Source organism: Cryptomeria japonica, chromosome 6 (assembly GCF_030272615.1).
Source record: "Cryptomeria japonica chromosome 6, Sugi_1.0, whole genome shotgun sequence".
NCBI classification, from domain to species: Eukaryota; Viridiplantae; Streptophyta; class Pinopsida; order Cupressales; family Cupressaceae; genus Cryptomeria; species Cryptomeria japonica.
The window spans coordinates 630,885,516-630,903,055 of record NC_081410.1 but is presented as its reverse complement, the minus strand read 5'-3'; the positions used below and the strand labels follow the sequence as shown (position 1 = coordinate 630,903,055).

Below are 17,540 nucleotides of genomic sequence, written 5' to 3'. Positions count from 1 at the left end.
TCAAATCAATCTTCTTCTAGTTGCTTTACAACCAGTGTCAATTCCTTTGCAATATTATAAGAAATAACTAACTAATTCTTCCACTTGAAGTAACGTTTTACCCTTAGGTATTTTCTACAAAAATAATAACCTTATAATTTTCAATTTCTTTACTTCAATTTAATTTCCTAAGTGGTCATTGGATAGATTTCTCATTGAATAGATTTCTTGAAACTCATAAGGTGGTAATCCAATTATAACTTACTAGACTAAGTTCCATTAAACATTGATGAGTACTAAGATTAAGATTACTCAAGATAACATCTCATGAAAAGATATACAATTTTTATTTTTTTTTCTATTTTCATTGCTAATTTTTTATTTTTTTTAACATCCTAATTTTATTTATTTTTATCGAACTTGATAGATTACTTAATTAAGATAACAAAATGTCTAAGAAGAAACATTCTTATTCCTGTACTCAGAGTTTGCTTGAGCACACCAATTAAGAAAAGAGGCATCTTATTGCTCTATACAGAAATGTGTCCTGCTTAAGTAATTCAACAATTATTATCCAAATCAATTATATATGAAAGTTCATTATCATAGTATCACAGTTGGCTTCCTATGGAAGAAATTGGCCCTGCTTCAACTTACAACTTGTTCACCAGTACCATGCTCAAACTATATTCTGAACGTACAACATAGGCATCGGAATCTGGTTCTTTATTGACAGAAACAATAGGACAACAATTAAAACACATAAATCCTGCTTCTCACAACATTGGTGTTGGTAACAAGCCACTTCAGATTGAGGCTATTCGCATTGCTTACCATCCTCAATTGAACGTTTCCCTTTGAATCTTATTACCGCTCATAAGATCAGAGTAATAGGATAGAAAACATGACAATCTTCCATCAACTCAAAATTACTGACAGGTTGAAAGAATAGAGTTCTGACCAAACTTTTCTAAAAGGTTGCATACTGATCCAAGCAAGCGTCCTTTGCTTCGTTTGCTTTGCTTGGCTATTTCTTGTTCTCTTTCCAACTTCTTAACCTTAGACTGGTGGCTTGGTGGGATCAGAACTTTGTCAATGCCTTGGACAGAGATTCGCCCATCAACGTAAATGTCATGATCAAACAAATGGGCTGATTGCTCTCCCTCCCCAAACAAAACAGTACCATCTGCTTCTTGGGTAACCACCTTATGAGGAATATGCAGAGTATCATACTTCAACTTTCCAAACCGTCTTACTCCAGTATAAAAGCTCTCTTCAGTTTGATACTCAGGAATCATGTGGTAATATATGACATGTTCCAATTCACTTAACTGGTCTGCAGAAAGCTTCCCCATTGCCTCGTCATTTGGAGCCAGGACAGTGAGACGGTAACCCTCTGAAACAAGCTTTGCCATCTCAGAGGCCATTGAGGTCAAGTTCACCAAGATGTCAGCCATCTCATTGTAGCCACCATATTGCACCAATGTGTGAATGAAGTCCTTCACTTGGCTTTCCCCGTCAAACCAATGATATCCAGAAGAAGGCCCAGGTGCAGGGGCAGGTGCTAGGGAAGGTCCAGGGGCAAGGGAAAACTCGATTGGGGGCAATGAGATTGAGCTTGAGCTTGTTGATACAATCTTCTTGCTGAAACCAGAAGAATCAACAGTAGGAGCTCCCTGTGGCTTCACAGCCTCCAATATTACCCTTCTACTCCTCCTCCACTCATTGAACTCATTCTGTACAGACTTTGGCACAAGGAGTCTGTCAATACCATGGATAACACCATCTGGCCTTACCACAGCATTTGGGTGTGTCACAGTACCCAGATCCACTTTCATTACTTTGCTCTTGGAATCCTCGTGCAACTGAAAATTCAGCTCCTCGTCCCAGTTCAGGGCCCTGTGAGTAACGTTATTCCATTCCTCTGCAACCATTCTCGTGGGCACCACATGGAATTGCAGCAACTTCTGCAGGGACTTGAGATTCCCAGGCTCACGCAGAAACCTCCTGAACTCTGGATCCAAATTCTTCTCCAAAAATGCATTGTTGGGAGCAAAAATTGTGATGTTGTTGCTCCCCACAACCTCCTCAAGAGCCTGCAACAGCAGGGCTTTCTCCACCAACTCTGCCAGCTCAGTATAATCATAAAGTGAATCCAGTAATGCAACCAGAACAGAGTTAGAGCTTATGACATTGCCACTTGAAGAATTCTGTTGTACACCGGCATGATTTTTAGGCTCACTTGCTATTGCAACTGCATCGAACAACGCCACCACACACAATGCAACTATACTGCACATTCTTGCACTATGAGCCATCACTACGAAAGCAATCTGATCCCAGCAGCTCTATCTGTGGGTGTTTCCAAAACTGAAACTTGCCCTGAAAGGGAATCCAAGCGATGCAAATCAACAGCCAACATTCGTCCGCACTTATGGAAATGAATCTCGACCATTGATGTGGGCCACCTGTAGAAATGTATTGATGTGGCCATGCCAGCTGCTGTTTCAACCTCTGGTTTAACTTTTTCTTGTTTACCGCGGTGAAATCTATCAAGATTCCTAAGAAGTCCGATGACTCAAGTTCTGGTGAAGAAAATTACCCCACACAACAGATTGTTATTTTTTTTTGGAGCACCTAACATTTGTATCCCTGATTGGGAAACACCTAACCCTAAATTGTTGTGATTGTCCCATTGTTTTGTATCTTTTGTTCTGTGGGGTTCCTTGAATTGTAGAGTGGGTGGCATTCTCTCATTTTCTCACAAGGTGCTATAGTTGGAAAGCATCATATTAGCTCCTACTATTGGTGTACGTGCGTGATAGTTTAGTTGGAAATAAGTGTAGAGGAAGAGATTTAGAGGTGAGGTGATGCTCTAATATGTTTAAAGAGGATCTGAAAAAGATTTTACCTCTCTTAGGTTGTATGAAGATTCAACTATAAAATTTTAATTAAATTCATCATCAATTTATACAAGTCATTTTTTTTTATAAGTCATAAGTAAGAGACTTAAATTGAAATGTATTGGTTATCTTGAAGAAATCTATATACCAAAATTTATCCGAGGTTAGCGAGTGATTCTTAATGAAGAGAAATCAATTCCATTAACTAGGGCAAAGCTTCCCAAGATGCACAACAAATGCTTTTGTTTTCATAATTCAAAATATTTTATTCAATAGAAGTTTTACTACTATATTAGGGTAAAAGGGTGCATTAGTGGACCATCTGCCTTTTGCAAAATTTACTCTTTTGAAACCCAAAGGGCTCTTTTACCCAACGTTAGGAAAATGATAATTTCAAAACAAAAATAAAAAATATTGATTGAAGACTCAATCCTTTATTTAAAATTCCAATGAGGATCCCCCTTACATGAACTAGGTTCTTTATAATTTTCCTTAAAGGGTTAATTACCACTTCATTTAAAACTTAATTACTATATACGAAGGGGTCAATCGCTTTTAATGTTAATTTTAATAACTTTAAATTATAATTAAATAATAAGCTTCCACTAATAAATTTATTTATTTCAAATAATTTTTAAATGTCAAATATACAAACTAATTTAAGATAAGATCTAAGCCATTACAACTATTAAAAATAGTACAAATTCTAAATTATAACTATTAATATTAAACAACTTTTGGGGTAATAATAAATCTTCAATTATAAACTAATTTAAATAAATCAAATTTACATTAATAAATTTTAATAATTAAAAAAAATCAAAATCAAAAGTTTACTAAATGACATTGTTTGTTTTTAAGCCACTTTAAATGTCGTGGCATGGTGGATTATGGGAAAGTGGGCCCGCGGGCCCCTCCCTCACCCCACTACCTTCTACAACATATAGCAATAAATTAAAAGAAACAACTTCTTTAAGATTTTTTGTTGATTTTCTTTCCTTTTAAAAATGAGAGAGACAACTATTAAATATAGTACAAATTCTAAATTACAACTCAAAGACATATATTTTAAATAAAATAGTTAATAATTAATACCCCAAAATCTAAATTATTTATCAACAAATAAATTTTAACATATTAATATTAAACAACTTTTCAAGTAATAATAAATCTTCAATTATAAACTAATTTAAATAAATCAAATTTACATTAATAAATTTTAATAATTAAAAAAATCAAAATCAAAAGTTTACTAATGACATTGTTTGTTTTTAAGCCACTTTAAATGTCATGGCATGGTGGATTATGGGAAAGTGAGCCCACAGGCCCCTCCCTCACCCCACTACCTTCTACAACATATAGCAATAAATTAAAAGAAATAACTTTTTAAGATTTTTTGTTGATTTTCTTTCCTTTTAAAAATGAGAGAGAGGTTTCTTCATAGTTATTGCAAGTTATATATTTCACATAATAGAGATTTCACAAAAATTTAACAGAGACATAGAGAAAGTTTATAGTATATTCTATATCTATATTTTTTTGTTTGAGAATTTTTTTGAAAGAATGAATCTTCATGATATGCTTGGGATCAAGGCAAATATGGTTTTCTCAGGAAGAAATCAAGGAAAATATTCACAGGGGGGAAAATATGTTTTATTCAACTCACAGGGAATAATGAATACAAATGAAATTCTTTCTCAAAAGAGCGGTATGCATTCATAGGAAGGTAAGGTTGATCATAGAGGGGAATGGTAGGGATTTAAGATTTAATAAAATCTACATTCAGAGAGGAGAAATGGATTTATTTACAAGGAAAATAACTTCAATCCATAGGTGGAAAACATAGAGAGATGAGATTTTCACATAGGAATAAGATTGATTTAAAAAATCCACTCAAATGATCAAGCTCACATTCCTAGAGAGTTAAGTTTAATTCACATAAAATAGTCAAATAAAGAACATCATACAATCACAGATAAAAGAGTTTATTCCCAAAAGATTTTTGCACTCTTAATAAATAAAATATTTTTTTTTTTAAAGCAAAAAGACAACAAGAATCTGATTTTTATCTTTTTTTCTTTTCTAAGAAAATTAAATATATAATAAAGATATGTATTACAACATTTATCCCAAATTAATTTTAAAAAAGAGTTTAACTTTGTTTTAAAACAAATTCTAAAAAGTTTTATATAAATGAAGATCTAAAAGTAGGATAGAAGCTATATTCTTTATAATAAATTCTTTTTTTTAATTCACATGAAAAATTAAGGAAAGCGATAAAAGAGAACCTAGATCAATGAAGTTTGATGTTGAAACCTCTCCAAATCTCCAAGCTAGTGTTCCTTGATCCTTCCTTGCAACTTGGTGAAAATTCTTTAAAACAACTACTTAACAATTCTACAAATAAAATTCATTAGAAAATAGAACTACATACTTTACACCTTCATTATTAAAGTATGACCTTGGTGCACATACTTTACTTCTTTACTCAGGTTCATCTATCCAAATAGGATAGGCATCCATCCAACCGGGATGGGCATCTAACCATACAGGTTAGGCATCTAACCATACAGGACTAGGCATCTAACCATACGGGTTAGGCATTTGTCCATATGTGACAGGAGGTTTCATCTATCCTATTCGGGATAGGCATCTACCCAAACAAGGTAGGCATTTATCCATAAGAATAGGATATGCTTTGGCTAGAGACTTTAAACTCATTGGGACCATCTAGGTCCTGAGCCACTCTCTAAAGTCTACACTCTTCTACAAGGAGTGCACTGAGGTTGTCGTCCTTAGGAGTATAAAAATAATTACATAAACAAGCTTGAGTTTCACCTCAGAATTCGGCCTAAAGCCTCAGGAAGTCAAGCGAATCCATATGGGATTCCTTCTAAGTATGCACTGAATTAATTTTTAGCCTTCCAATTAGTATTTGCGCCATTTGATTAAAATCCAAGTGGCGGGTAATCCGCCTTGGATCGATAATCTAACAAGATAATCTTAAACGAATTTTACATCCGCTTAGTTAAACCTTAGAAAACCCCTTTAGGGTTGGTTGAGTGAATGCTTTTAAAAACTTAGTTTAATCTTGAAGATTGTTGATGATTGATAATTGGGTCAAGGGTGACACTTATGACTTATGATAGGAAAAAGGACCTAGTTGTTTTAGGCCACAAGCAATAGGCCACCTTGAGCCTTTGCTTAAAGCTACCATCATGGGTAGCAACCACAAAGAAATTGTCTAGGACATTGACCCTAAAAAATATAATAAAATAGTATCCAACCCATAAGAAGAGGAAACGGACAAAAGTGACCATACTTGCATGTAAAAAAAACAAAAAAACTTACCTCCACGTTTCCTTCTTAGCAAATCCATTTGTTTAATCAAGAACTTTAAAAGAAATGAAAGAAATCTTCCCTTACATGGAAAAATATATTATTAATAATATCTTGACTAAGGAAAGGTTGGATGATTTTTGAAAAAAAAAGCAAGTTAACTTAAAGAAAAATTTAAATTATAATAGCTACCAAATCCAAGAAAATGATAAAGCATTTAAAAAGCTATCTTATTAATATCTATCTTTTTTAAAAGAAGTTTTCTTTCATATTATTTATTTAGGAAAAGATAAGGGGAGAATTATATTTCTATGAATAAAAAATCATTTTCATAAGTAGTTTAAAAGTAATTTTATTTCTTTTTACATATATGTATAATTTTTCTTAAGAAGAAATAAATATAAAGGAAAGTAAATAATGTTATTTTCTTTTATATACATTAAAAAAAAAATCATATAAATTAGATATCAAGATATATATTATTATGTTCTACAAAAAAATTAATTGTAGGAAAAATAAATTAATTAATTTGATATATATGGTGGCTTAAGGAATAGAGACTAAATTTCTATCGTAGTACATAATAGTATTATTTATTTTTGTGAGAGCTAAAGTTGCTAATCACAATGGTAACTATGGCAATTTATTTAATAATAAAATAAAATTAATTTTATACATAAATTTTCTATACTTATGTAATCTCTAAAATACTTGTGTAATCTCTAAAATGGCATCAATTACTTAACATAGCAAAAAGGGAAATTTGAAGACCCCTTCACCTCATAGTCGAAAGTTAATATACTTGCAATACACATATGCATCATACCCACTCTTGAGTTCCAAACCAAATGTTCTAGATGTGATATTAATTCTAGTATGGCCAAAATAGGCGGTTTAGACTTGGAGTCAACGTGTCTCACCTAGACCAAACTTAATTATACCAAAGTACGTGTCTATGGAGATGATGTGAAAATCACTTGATGAGTATTGACATTGCACCTTGCCCATGTGCAATGCATTATGTATCTAATTTCATATTTAATCAAAAAAAGGGGGTGAGTTGTGTCATGTCCCATTAGTTAAAGAATTAGTTGGTTTATCATATTGCAAAGAGTTTGACTTAGCCCAAGAGTATCTAGGAGTGGATTGACTAGAATCATTTGTTGAGAGCCTTACTTTTAATTACTTTGATTAACTAGCAAGTATTTAGACTCTCTTCTAATATTATCCCCAAACAGTTTACATTAAACCATAGTTAGAAACCAGAACTACATACTTTACGCCTTGATCCCGTGCCGAAATGGGTATGTAGGTAGTCTAAGGATGGATTTGTCCCTTGTACTCAGGCATTCGGGGATGGGGATTAGGATTTGGTTCTCAAAGATCCTTGGTATTTTAATCAAATGCTGCAAATACTAATTGGAAGGTTAAAAATTAATTCAATGCATACTCAGAAGGAATCCCATATGGATCCGGTTGATTTCCTGAGGCTTTAGGCTGAATTCCAACGCCAAAGTCAAGCTTGTTTATGTAATTATTCTTATACTCCTAAGGATAGCAACCTCAATGCACTCCTAGTAGAGGAGTGTAGTCTTTAGAGAGTGGCTCAGGACCCAGATGGTCCCGATGAGTCTAAAGTCTCTGGCCAAAGCATATCCTATTCTTATGAATATATGCCTACCTCGTTTGGCTAGATGCCTATCCCGAATCGGATAGATGAAACCTCTTGTCACGTATGGATAGATGCCTAGCCCGTATGGTTAGATGCCTAACCCGTATGGTTAGATGCCTAGTCCCATATGGATAGATGCCTAGTCATGTATGGTTAGATGTCTAACCCGTATGGTTAGATGCTCATCCCGGTTGGATGGATGCCTATCCTATTTGGATAGATGAACCTGAGTATGTGATTCAATCAAACACAATTAAGAATAAGTAAGAATAAGAAATCAATATTTATATTTCAAAAAAAAGTTTGAAATTTTGGGTTAAGTTAAGTGGGTTATTACATGTGGTATCAAAGCGAAGGTTCAAATCTAGGCCTTGAGCGCACTTTGACTTATGCAATCTTGTAGAGTACCTTGGAAGTAGTTGGAAGTAGTAGAGATAAATTGTTATATCTTAAATCAAGAATTGAATAATAAATTCGAATTTCAAGAAGACCTAATTGGTAAGGAAGTGGAAGAGGAAGAGTGCCACCACTACAAGGTGTCAAAGGGAAGCTAACAATGATGAAAATTGACAAGACCAAGGGAATAATGAAATAGGAGACGAAGCTATAATCAAAATAATAATTGAACAAAGGATAAGATAAACTCCATGGGTTAATCAATGCAAGACCTTAGGCGAGGCAAAACAATATTAAAAATAGAAGCAGGATTAAAATGAGAACTTTGGCAATGATTGAGGAAATGAGATGGATAGTAGGAGAGAAGATAATATATATAGGAGCTATATAAGGATTTGAGGAAAACCAACCCACATAGGTTTGATGGGAAGCAAATTGGTGAAGGAGCTGAAGATTGGAAAATACCTTGAACTAAGCGTATACAGAGAAACAACTAAGGCATTTTGGATTCCTATCAACTTAATGAGATGCAGCTAGTTGGAGGACTAATAATAAGAAACAAATGAGTATAATAAGGATATAATCACATGAGATCGATTTATTTACCATTTCATAAAAGGTGGCTATCACAATTATTCTTCAATGAGAAGGTGACATGATTCCATAATCTTCGATAAGGGGCTTTGATAGTTCAACAATATTGGAATAAGTTCGCCAAATTATTAAAGTACGTACCTATGCATCCAAAAAAATGAGAAAGGGTCAAATCAAGAAGTTCATTTTTGGGGCTAAGTACCAACTTAGGGGCATAATTTGACATACATGGACTCAAAGGTATGAATGAGATACTTAAGAAATCTTTAAAACAAGGAAGGACAATTCAATCCCTAGCAATAACAAGATAGAATTTTAGCAAGAATCATTCATTCAAGGGAAACACAACAATTCAACAACAATCAAAAGAATAATTCCTATGCAAAATATAAGGGATGGATACATTAATAATAAGGGCAATTAGGATGGAAATGATCAACAAAGAGGATAAATTATTCACTAAGGTTTGATAAAGAAAGGAATGATCCTCCTAAGAATCGGGGGAAAGAACGATAGAGCCATTCAAAGTTTTGAAGAGGCGCTAGTATCAAATGCACAAAAGAGAGGTTGGATAATGCAAAGTACAATGGATTCAATACGATTAATAGAATACTGCATGGGAAAACACAATTAAGATGCTGTAGAAGTTTTCACTTTTGTTATAGACATTATGAATCAACAAACTCTTTTTAAGGTTATATTTACTGCATCGGGACAATGCACAATTTAAGGGGGGGGAGGATGTCATAACCCTCTTTTTGGACCCCGATATAACTTGCTAATATTATTATTATTATTAAATCATTATCGTTATCGTTACTGCTACTACAACTATGCTTATTATTATTCTTTTGAATTTCATGAGTAATGTTAAGAAATGATAAATACAATCCAGGTTGAAGCTATTTTTTAAAAGAAAAATAATTAAATAGTGGTGAAACACTCTCAAGGTTGTAAATCTATTTGGAAATTTATATTTCTTGATGGAAATTGAATAAGGGTGGAATTACTTTAAAAGAAGAATCAATAAGTGGTGACTCACTCATAAGGACAAAAAATTAAAAAATATTTATTTAATCAACATATTAATCAAGCACATGTCGTAGGAGAAAATGAGAAGATTCTAGAAGCAAATTTCAAATTTAGATTTTAAATGCATGATCAAATGTAACCGCCACTATGACAAGTTGAAAGGAATATATCATGCATGAAAGAATTTTAAATTCAAATTTAATATACATGTAACCCCCACTATGCCATCAATCAATTTTGCATGAAGACAAATTTGGAAAAGAATCTCTAATCAATTACTTTCTTTGGTAGTGGAAAATGACTCCTTTTCTATATAATATTTCGAAATAGGGAGTTCATTGGAGGGGGGATGAAGAAGTAATTTCTTGAGTTCATGCAATATCATGTTAGTAGTAGTAGGATTTTTGTAGACACATTGTATTGTAGGAGATAGGATTTTCAAAGCTTTTTGGAGGAGATCTTACCAAGCTACAAGGAAGAATTGAAGAAGATTAGCTGAGGGATTTGGAAACAAATTCTACAAGAAGCTCTTTGTTTAAATCCAGGTTTCGTCCTTGTCTATTTGCTTGTCTTCTTTCAAATGAAAAAAGGAAGGGAAATTTTATGATGTATTTTGTATGGTAGAAATTGTAGGAAATAGATCTATGTGCCTTCTTACTTGCATATATATATTTTTTTGTAATGGATTTTATGTAGTTGAAGGAAGGGAGAATTTTATTCACTTACATGTTTTTATTTATTTATTTATTCTTATCGTAAATTTGTTAGTTCAAATAATATATGCATATCTATCAAAGAAAAGAAAAAAACCTTCCTTGATTCAGCCTGATAGAGGAGATTCTCATACTTATTGGAAATAAACTTGTATGTATTGATTTCATTTTAAATTAAACATACAAATGTGGTTATTATTTAAATTCTTTTTCCATTCACCTTGATTTTATTGTTTCTTTAAATTTCTTGATTTAAAAAAGAAAGGGAATGAAATATATATCTTCTTTTGTCAAAACAATATAAAATAAAAAATAAAAAATAAAAAAAGGGGGTTTTTATTTCTAGAAAAAAAACATTTATTCTCAATGAAGAATTATCTCATATATATATATATATATATATATATATATATATATATATATATATATACATATATATATATATATATCCCTCTTTGTATAGTTATCTCTGTGAAATTTATATTCATTCTCGTGGATGTCTTTGTGTAGTTTTGAGAAGATCCATCTCTGAGAAATAATTATCCCTGTGAATAATCATCTTTGTACATGCACATATCCACCTGTGAATGTTATCTTTTCCCCTTCGAAGTTTCTTTTTCTCTTCTGAGTTTATTTACCTCTCAGGATAATTTATCTCTCTGTGTATTACTAGGTTTCTTATGTAAAAAAAGAATTGATAAAAAAAAAAAGAATGAGCATGCATTACATTCAAACAATGCATATATACTTATGGAGTACAATTTGCTTGTAGTTGAAAATTGGTTTCCTGTAGATGTTATTTTGTAAAATAAAAAATATATACTCTATTTCTACATACTCTAAATTAGTTTTGCCTTCATAAGCTTTAAATTAGTTACTACTCCTCAATTTATTTTTACACCACTGAGTTCGTAGATTAATAGAGAGCTAAATTATGTTAGAAGAATCCTCCTGTAGATGAATGAATAGACAAATAAGACATTTGAATAGTTCTATGAAATTCCAGACTTAACCCCATACAATAATCATTTATGTAGAAGAAAAAAAAATGTAGATAGTATTATTGGAATTAGGGAGAAAGCTCCTCCCATGTACAAGGATCTGTTACAGACTTCCTATATGACCCAAGCAATAGATCCATTCATTTGAATGATATTTTTTTTCCTACAACCCCGTGTTAGAAAACCCTTGCCGCCTTCTCTATACAATTTCTGCTCAAACCCTTGCCACCTTCCCTGTTACTGCTATGCATAAGACATTAGGGCAATAAATCCATTCATTCTAAAAGGTAAGATTAAATATTATTGAAATTCATTTAAAAAAAATAGTATCTAACCTATAGGAAGAGGAAACGGGCAAAAGTGATCTTGCTTGTATATCAATTTTGTTTGTTTGTTTGAAATTTTGGGTTAAGTTAAGTTGGTTATTACATAATTGTTGATCGTGATGTTAGTGCACAAGAAACTTGCCATATGTTGCAAAAGCTACCATTAATAAGTTGTAGCCACAACTTTATTTTGCTAAATGTTGGTAAGAAGATTTTGTAATGTATTGCAAATTCAAGTGATGATAGTGAACTTTATATCTCATATATTTACCTATTGAAATGGAACAAATATCCCTGATAGAATCGGCATAAAAAATTTCTTTCGATAGGCAGTGTAAGAAAGACAAGTGACAAAAACTACAGAAACACACAATCATGAATGTCTACCTGCAGTTCAAATTGTCGCCCAATGAAGATGACAAAATTTTTGAAACATATTGTTGGAGTGAGTTGCTTCTATATAAACACTTTTGTGATATTCCTACAGATATAGGAACATCAAGGGAACAACTAATTGCAAATTGGAAATTATTTAAGGTGAATGCTTAATTGCGATGGCATATTAATGGGCTCAATGAACATTCCACAGCTCAAAGTAATGAAGACACTGACCATGACGACTCTGAAAGAACAAATAATACTAACCGATATGAATGGGAGTGTCTTTCACAAATGGGTGCATCGAATAACTTCAGCAAAAATGATCTTGAAATGTTGGGAAGGCGTGATTACGATCTTAACCACAATTGGAACACCACTATTGTTAATGAGCAGCTTGATATTGTTGCTGCCAGTTTATTGCCACAAAAAAATTGGAATACCAGCCCACCGTTCATGAAACACCATCTTTGCTCAATGTTGCATGCCAATTGGCAGCAAAGCAACAACTTGCACTTGATATTATTGTTCATCATCATATAGCTTCTAATAGCATAACACCTTTACGAATGTTTATACATGGAATGGTGGGAACTGGTAAATGGTTTCTAATAGATTGCATTAGGAAATAAAAAAACATTTCTCAACATGTCAAGGACAATCTGCTGCTTGTACTAGCTCCAACTAGTGTTGTTGCATACAATATACAAGCAACCGCAATCCATGCAACCCTTCGAATCCCTATTAAAGACATGCGCCCTCTAACATGCCATTCTTTGTTGTTGTTTTTTAAGAACAATTATATAAACATTTAAAATACATTCTGATAGATGAAATGAGTTTTTTGAGTCCTAAGTTGATTTTAAAAATAGATACCAGATTGCGCCAAGCGTTCCCTCATAAAGAGCATGAACCATTTGGAGGTATCTCTATAATTCTTGTTAGTGTTCTTGGTCAGCTCTCCCCTGTAATGGACAAACCTTTGTACGATTCTCATTCAACAACTATTACTCTATGATGTTCTTTCACAACAGTGGTCACTATAGATACAACTTTCCGCCAGCAAGGCACATCTGGAACTCAACAAAGATTTCGAACTATGCTTCACAATATTAGAAATGCATTGTCATTAGAATTTGATTGGCAAATTCTTATGGCTCGAGTGACTGGATAATTAACTATTGAAGAAAATAAATAAAAATGACAAATCAGTGCATCTTTTTGCAACTAATGCATCAACTAAGCTGCACAATAATAAAATATTAAAACAATTAAACTTGCCAGTTGCTAGAAGCCTTGCTCAAATTGTAAAACAACCTAATACTGAGTTTGAAAACGATGAACAACTCTCATATGAGATCCTCCTTTGTATGAATCAACAAGTAATGTTAATTGCCAATTTATGGATAGAAGTTGGTCTTGTAAATGGCTCATTAGGCTGTATCCAAAAGCTATTCCCATTTCTCCAATAACACAAGGAAGTCGTAGACAACTGCCGCTCACAATGGCTTGGGCTATTACTATTCACAAATCTCAAGGGTTGACATTGAATGCAACAATAGATATTGGCAAAATTGAAAAACAAGGACTCACATTCACAAATTTTTCAAGAGCAACATCACTTGAAGCTATACGCATTGAACCTGCTTTTCCTTTTGAAAGATATTCGAAATTGGGAAACAATGCTTGTACCGCTCTAAGGAAAAAAGAGGAGGCCAGGTTGCAAGTACTCTCAGATCAAACACTCAACTGCCACTTATGAAACATGCTCATGTTGGTAAAAAAGTATAAATTCATTATTGCACTTTTCAATGTGGTTCACTTTAATCACTTCCTCCATTTCTAACTAGAATTCTTTTCTCTCTAATGCATAATATACACAGTTACCTTCTTAGCAAATGAACATACGGTCAGGTATGTTTCAGTTTCTCAATTTATTATTGTTTCTATCAATATTGTTTGGTTCAATTTTAATATTTTTTTGACACTTATTGCATTATGTGGATATGAAAAAATAAATCGTAGTTGAAAATACTATCTTGATGCCTGTTTAAATTCCAATCTTCCTCAATTTATAAGGAAATTTGTTACTTGTATATCACTTACTGCATGTTATTTGTTGCACAAACTGGATAATTACATGTCATGGCAATTTCTCTTTATTGCTTCTTGAATTCAATTAATTATTATTGTTCACATCACATTATTTTGTATTGCCACTTTTCAACATTTTACTTGATTCAATGACTGCAACATCGATCACCCATTCCTCACTTTCTACCTTATGTTTACATCTTTTTCAATTCTTCTTATTGTTACAATCAATACCATGATTATCTACAATACACATCCTCAACAATCATCATCAGTCATGATGTTAAAACAACTACTTCAAAGTCAGAAATGTTGTACTTGATCTTATTATCATCTTCAATGTTGCTTGGACTTTAGATGATTGTTATTTCTTTCATAAGTTAATTAATGCACCTACTTTTAGAAAGTAAATTAATTATAAGAACAAGTACCCATGTTTCAGTTCTTAGCTTCCGTCTATAGACTTTCAATATACTCTTTACTTCATCTTTCGTAATAGCATTACATATATGTTTTCTCTTCAGCAGTGAAACACATTTGTGTTATACAAACAATTCTTTGAACTTAAAAATGTGGTACTTGTTCTTATTCTACTCTTGTTTTATCATTTGTTCTCTTCCCACTGAAAACAACCCGAAAAATACTTAACACTTTGCATGGGCTTTGTGCAGGAACATTGTTTATTCAACTCAAGCAAAAAACAATCTTGTTTCAGCAACCATCAATGCTCAAAGCAAGCGAATTGACTTTATTATCTAAACACCCACTATCATCTTTATGTTTATATACATGTGTGTGTGTGTGTGTGGGGGGGGGGGGCTGCCTTTATGTCTCTATCACATGAACCTTGCAAGTAATATAATCATTCGTATGAAATCTTCTCTTTATGCTTCATTTATTCTTCTTCAAACTGCACATTTGGCCGATTTGTGCATTTCATCAAACTTTATGTCAATATACATGATGGTTCCTTGTTCAATCAATGGAGGAGGGAGGAGAACCATTGGATGGCAATTGTGGTTCTACTAACTGAACGAAATTCCAGATATCTAAAACATTTAAAAAACGTATACTGCAAAGATTACCACCAAACTAACCTCTCAACTTATATATATGTATGTATGTTTAGATATGTATACACATGTACACACACACACATATATCCCATGTGTGTACATATATACATATGTATATATATGTATATATACATATATACATATGTATATGTATATGCATATGTATATGTATATGTATATGTATATGTATATGTATATGTATATATATGTATATATGTGTGTGTGTATATACGTGTGTGTGTATATACATGTGTATATATCTATACATATATATGTGTGTGTGTATATATGTATATATCTATATATATACACATATATATGTGTGTGTATATATGTATATATACAATACATATATGTGTGTATGTGTACACACACACACACATATACATATACATATATGTATATATAGATATATATATGTACATGTATATACATATATACATACATATACATGTGTGTGTGTATGTATATATGTACACACATACATGTATATGTATATGTGTGTGTACATGTATATGTATGTATATATGTATATACATGTACATACACACACACACATATACATATCTATGTATATATATGTGTGTGTGTAAATATACACACACACACACATATATACATATACATATACATATACATATACATATAAATATAAATATACATATACATATACATATACATATACATATACATATACATATACATATACATATACATATATGTATATGTACAGATATATACATATGTATATATATACACACATAGGTACACACACACACACACACACACACATATATAATTGAAGTTGACTAAATTTAGCAGGGACAAGTTATTCGCTTGACATATAAGTGCATTTAAAGAGTAAAAATTAAGATACAAACACAAAATTTAGACTCTTTAAATACACTTATATGTCAATCTAATAACTTGTCCCTGCTGAATTTAGTCAACTTCAATTCAAGCTGAAATACACTAATATTCTAATTTTCTTCATTGTTTGCATCCATTTAAATGGTCCTATTCAAACGTGACTTAATACATATTGCTTCATAAGAGTTTTCCTAAAAAAAAGAAGATGATGTTAACCTTTGATCTATTACACATCCATCTTCTACCCTGATGTAAGAGATTAAGATACAACCACAAAAGTAATAGTTTTTAAATACACTTATATGTCATTCAAATAAATTGTTCATTCTGAATTAAGTCAACTTCAATTCTTCTTAAGTCAAAATACATTGATATTCTACTTAATATATTTTTTTGTCCACTTTGAAATTTGATTATCTTCATTATTGTTTGCATCCATTAAATTGTCGCCATTCAAATGTGACTTAATACATATTACTTTATAATTGTTTTCCTCAAATAAAAGATGATGTGAACCTTTGATCTATTATACATTCATCTTCTACTTATTGTTTGCATCCATTTAAAATGTTGCCATTCGAATGTCACTTAATACAAGTCACATTATATCGCTTCTTCTTAATTCAGAGATTACATACACATGCTTTGATTATATTATCTGAGTACTTTTGTATATCATTATACATAAATATATATGTATATATACATACATATACATACATATACATATTTACATATATGTATATGTGTGTGTGTATATATATATAAGTAAAAGAAAGACAATGTAAAATTTAAAATACAAACACAAAATTTAGACTTTTTAAATACACTTAGATGTCAATGGATCTTCATTATTGTTTGCATCCATTTAAATGTTCCCATTCAAATGTGACTTAATACATATTGCTTTATAAGAATTTTCCTAAAAAAAAATGATGTTAACCTTTCATCTATTACACATCCTTCTTCTATCTTTTGTTGACATCCGTTTTAAATGTTGCCATTGGTCTGTCACTTGATACATGTCGCTTTATATAACTTTTTCTCATATAAATAGAAGTTAATGTTAACATTGCCATACAAATGCTCTAATTATAATATTTAAATGATTTAAAAAAAACAAACCACCCACCTAATTTATAAGAAATCCGATGCATTAAACCCAAC

General features: G+C 31.9%; 1 protein-coding gene across 1 annotated transcript; it reads right to left on the bottom strand.

Moving 5' to 3' along the window:
- Window positions 1-600: 600 nt before the first annotated feature.
- LOC131068678 (fasciclin-like arabinogalactan protein 17) lies at window positions 601-2,354 on the bottom strand. Its single transcript, XM_058003918.2, has one exon. It carries the CDS (start codon window positions 2,295-2,297, stop codon window positions 909-911), a length of 1,389 nt encoding a protein of 462 aa, XP_057859901.2. The 5' UTR covers window positions 2,298-2,354; the 3' UTR covers window positions 601-908.
- Window positions 2,355-17,540: the final 15,186 nt, after the last annotated feature.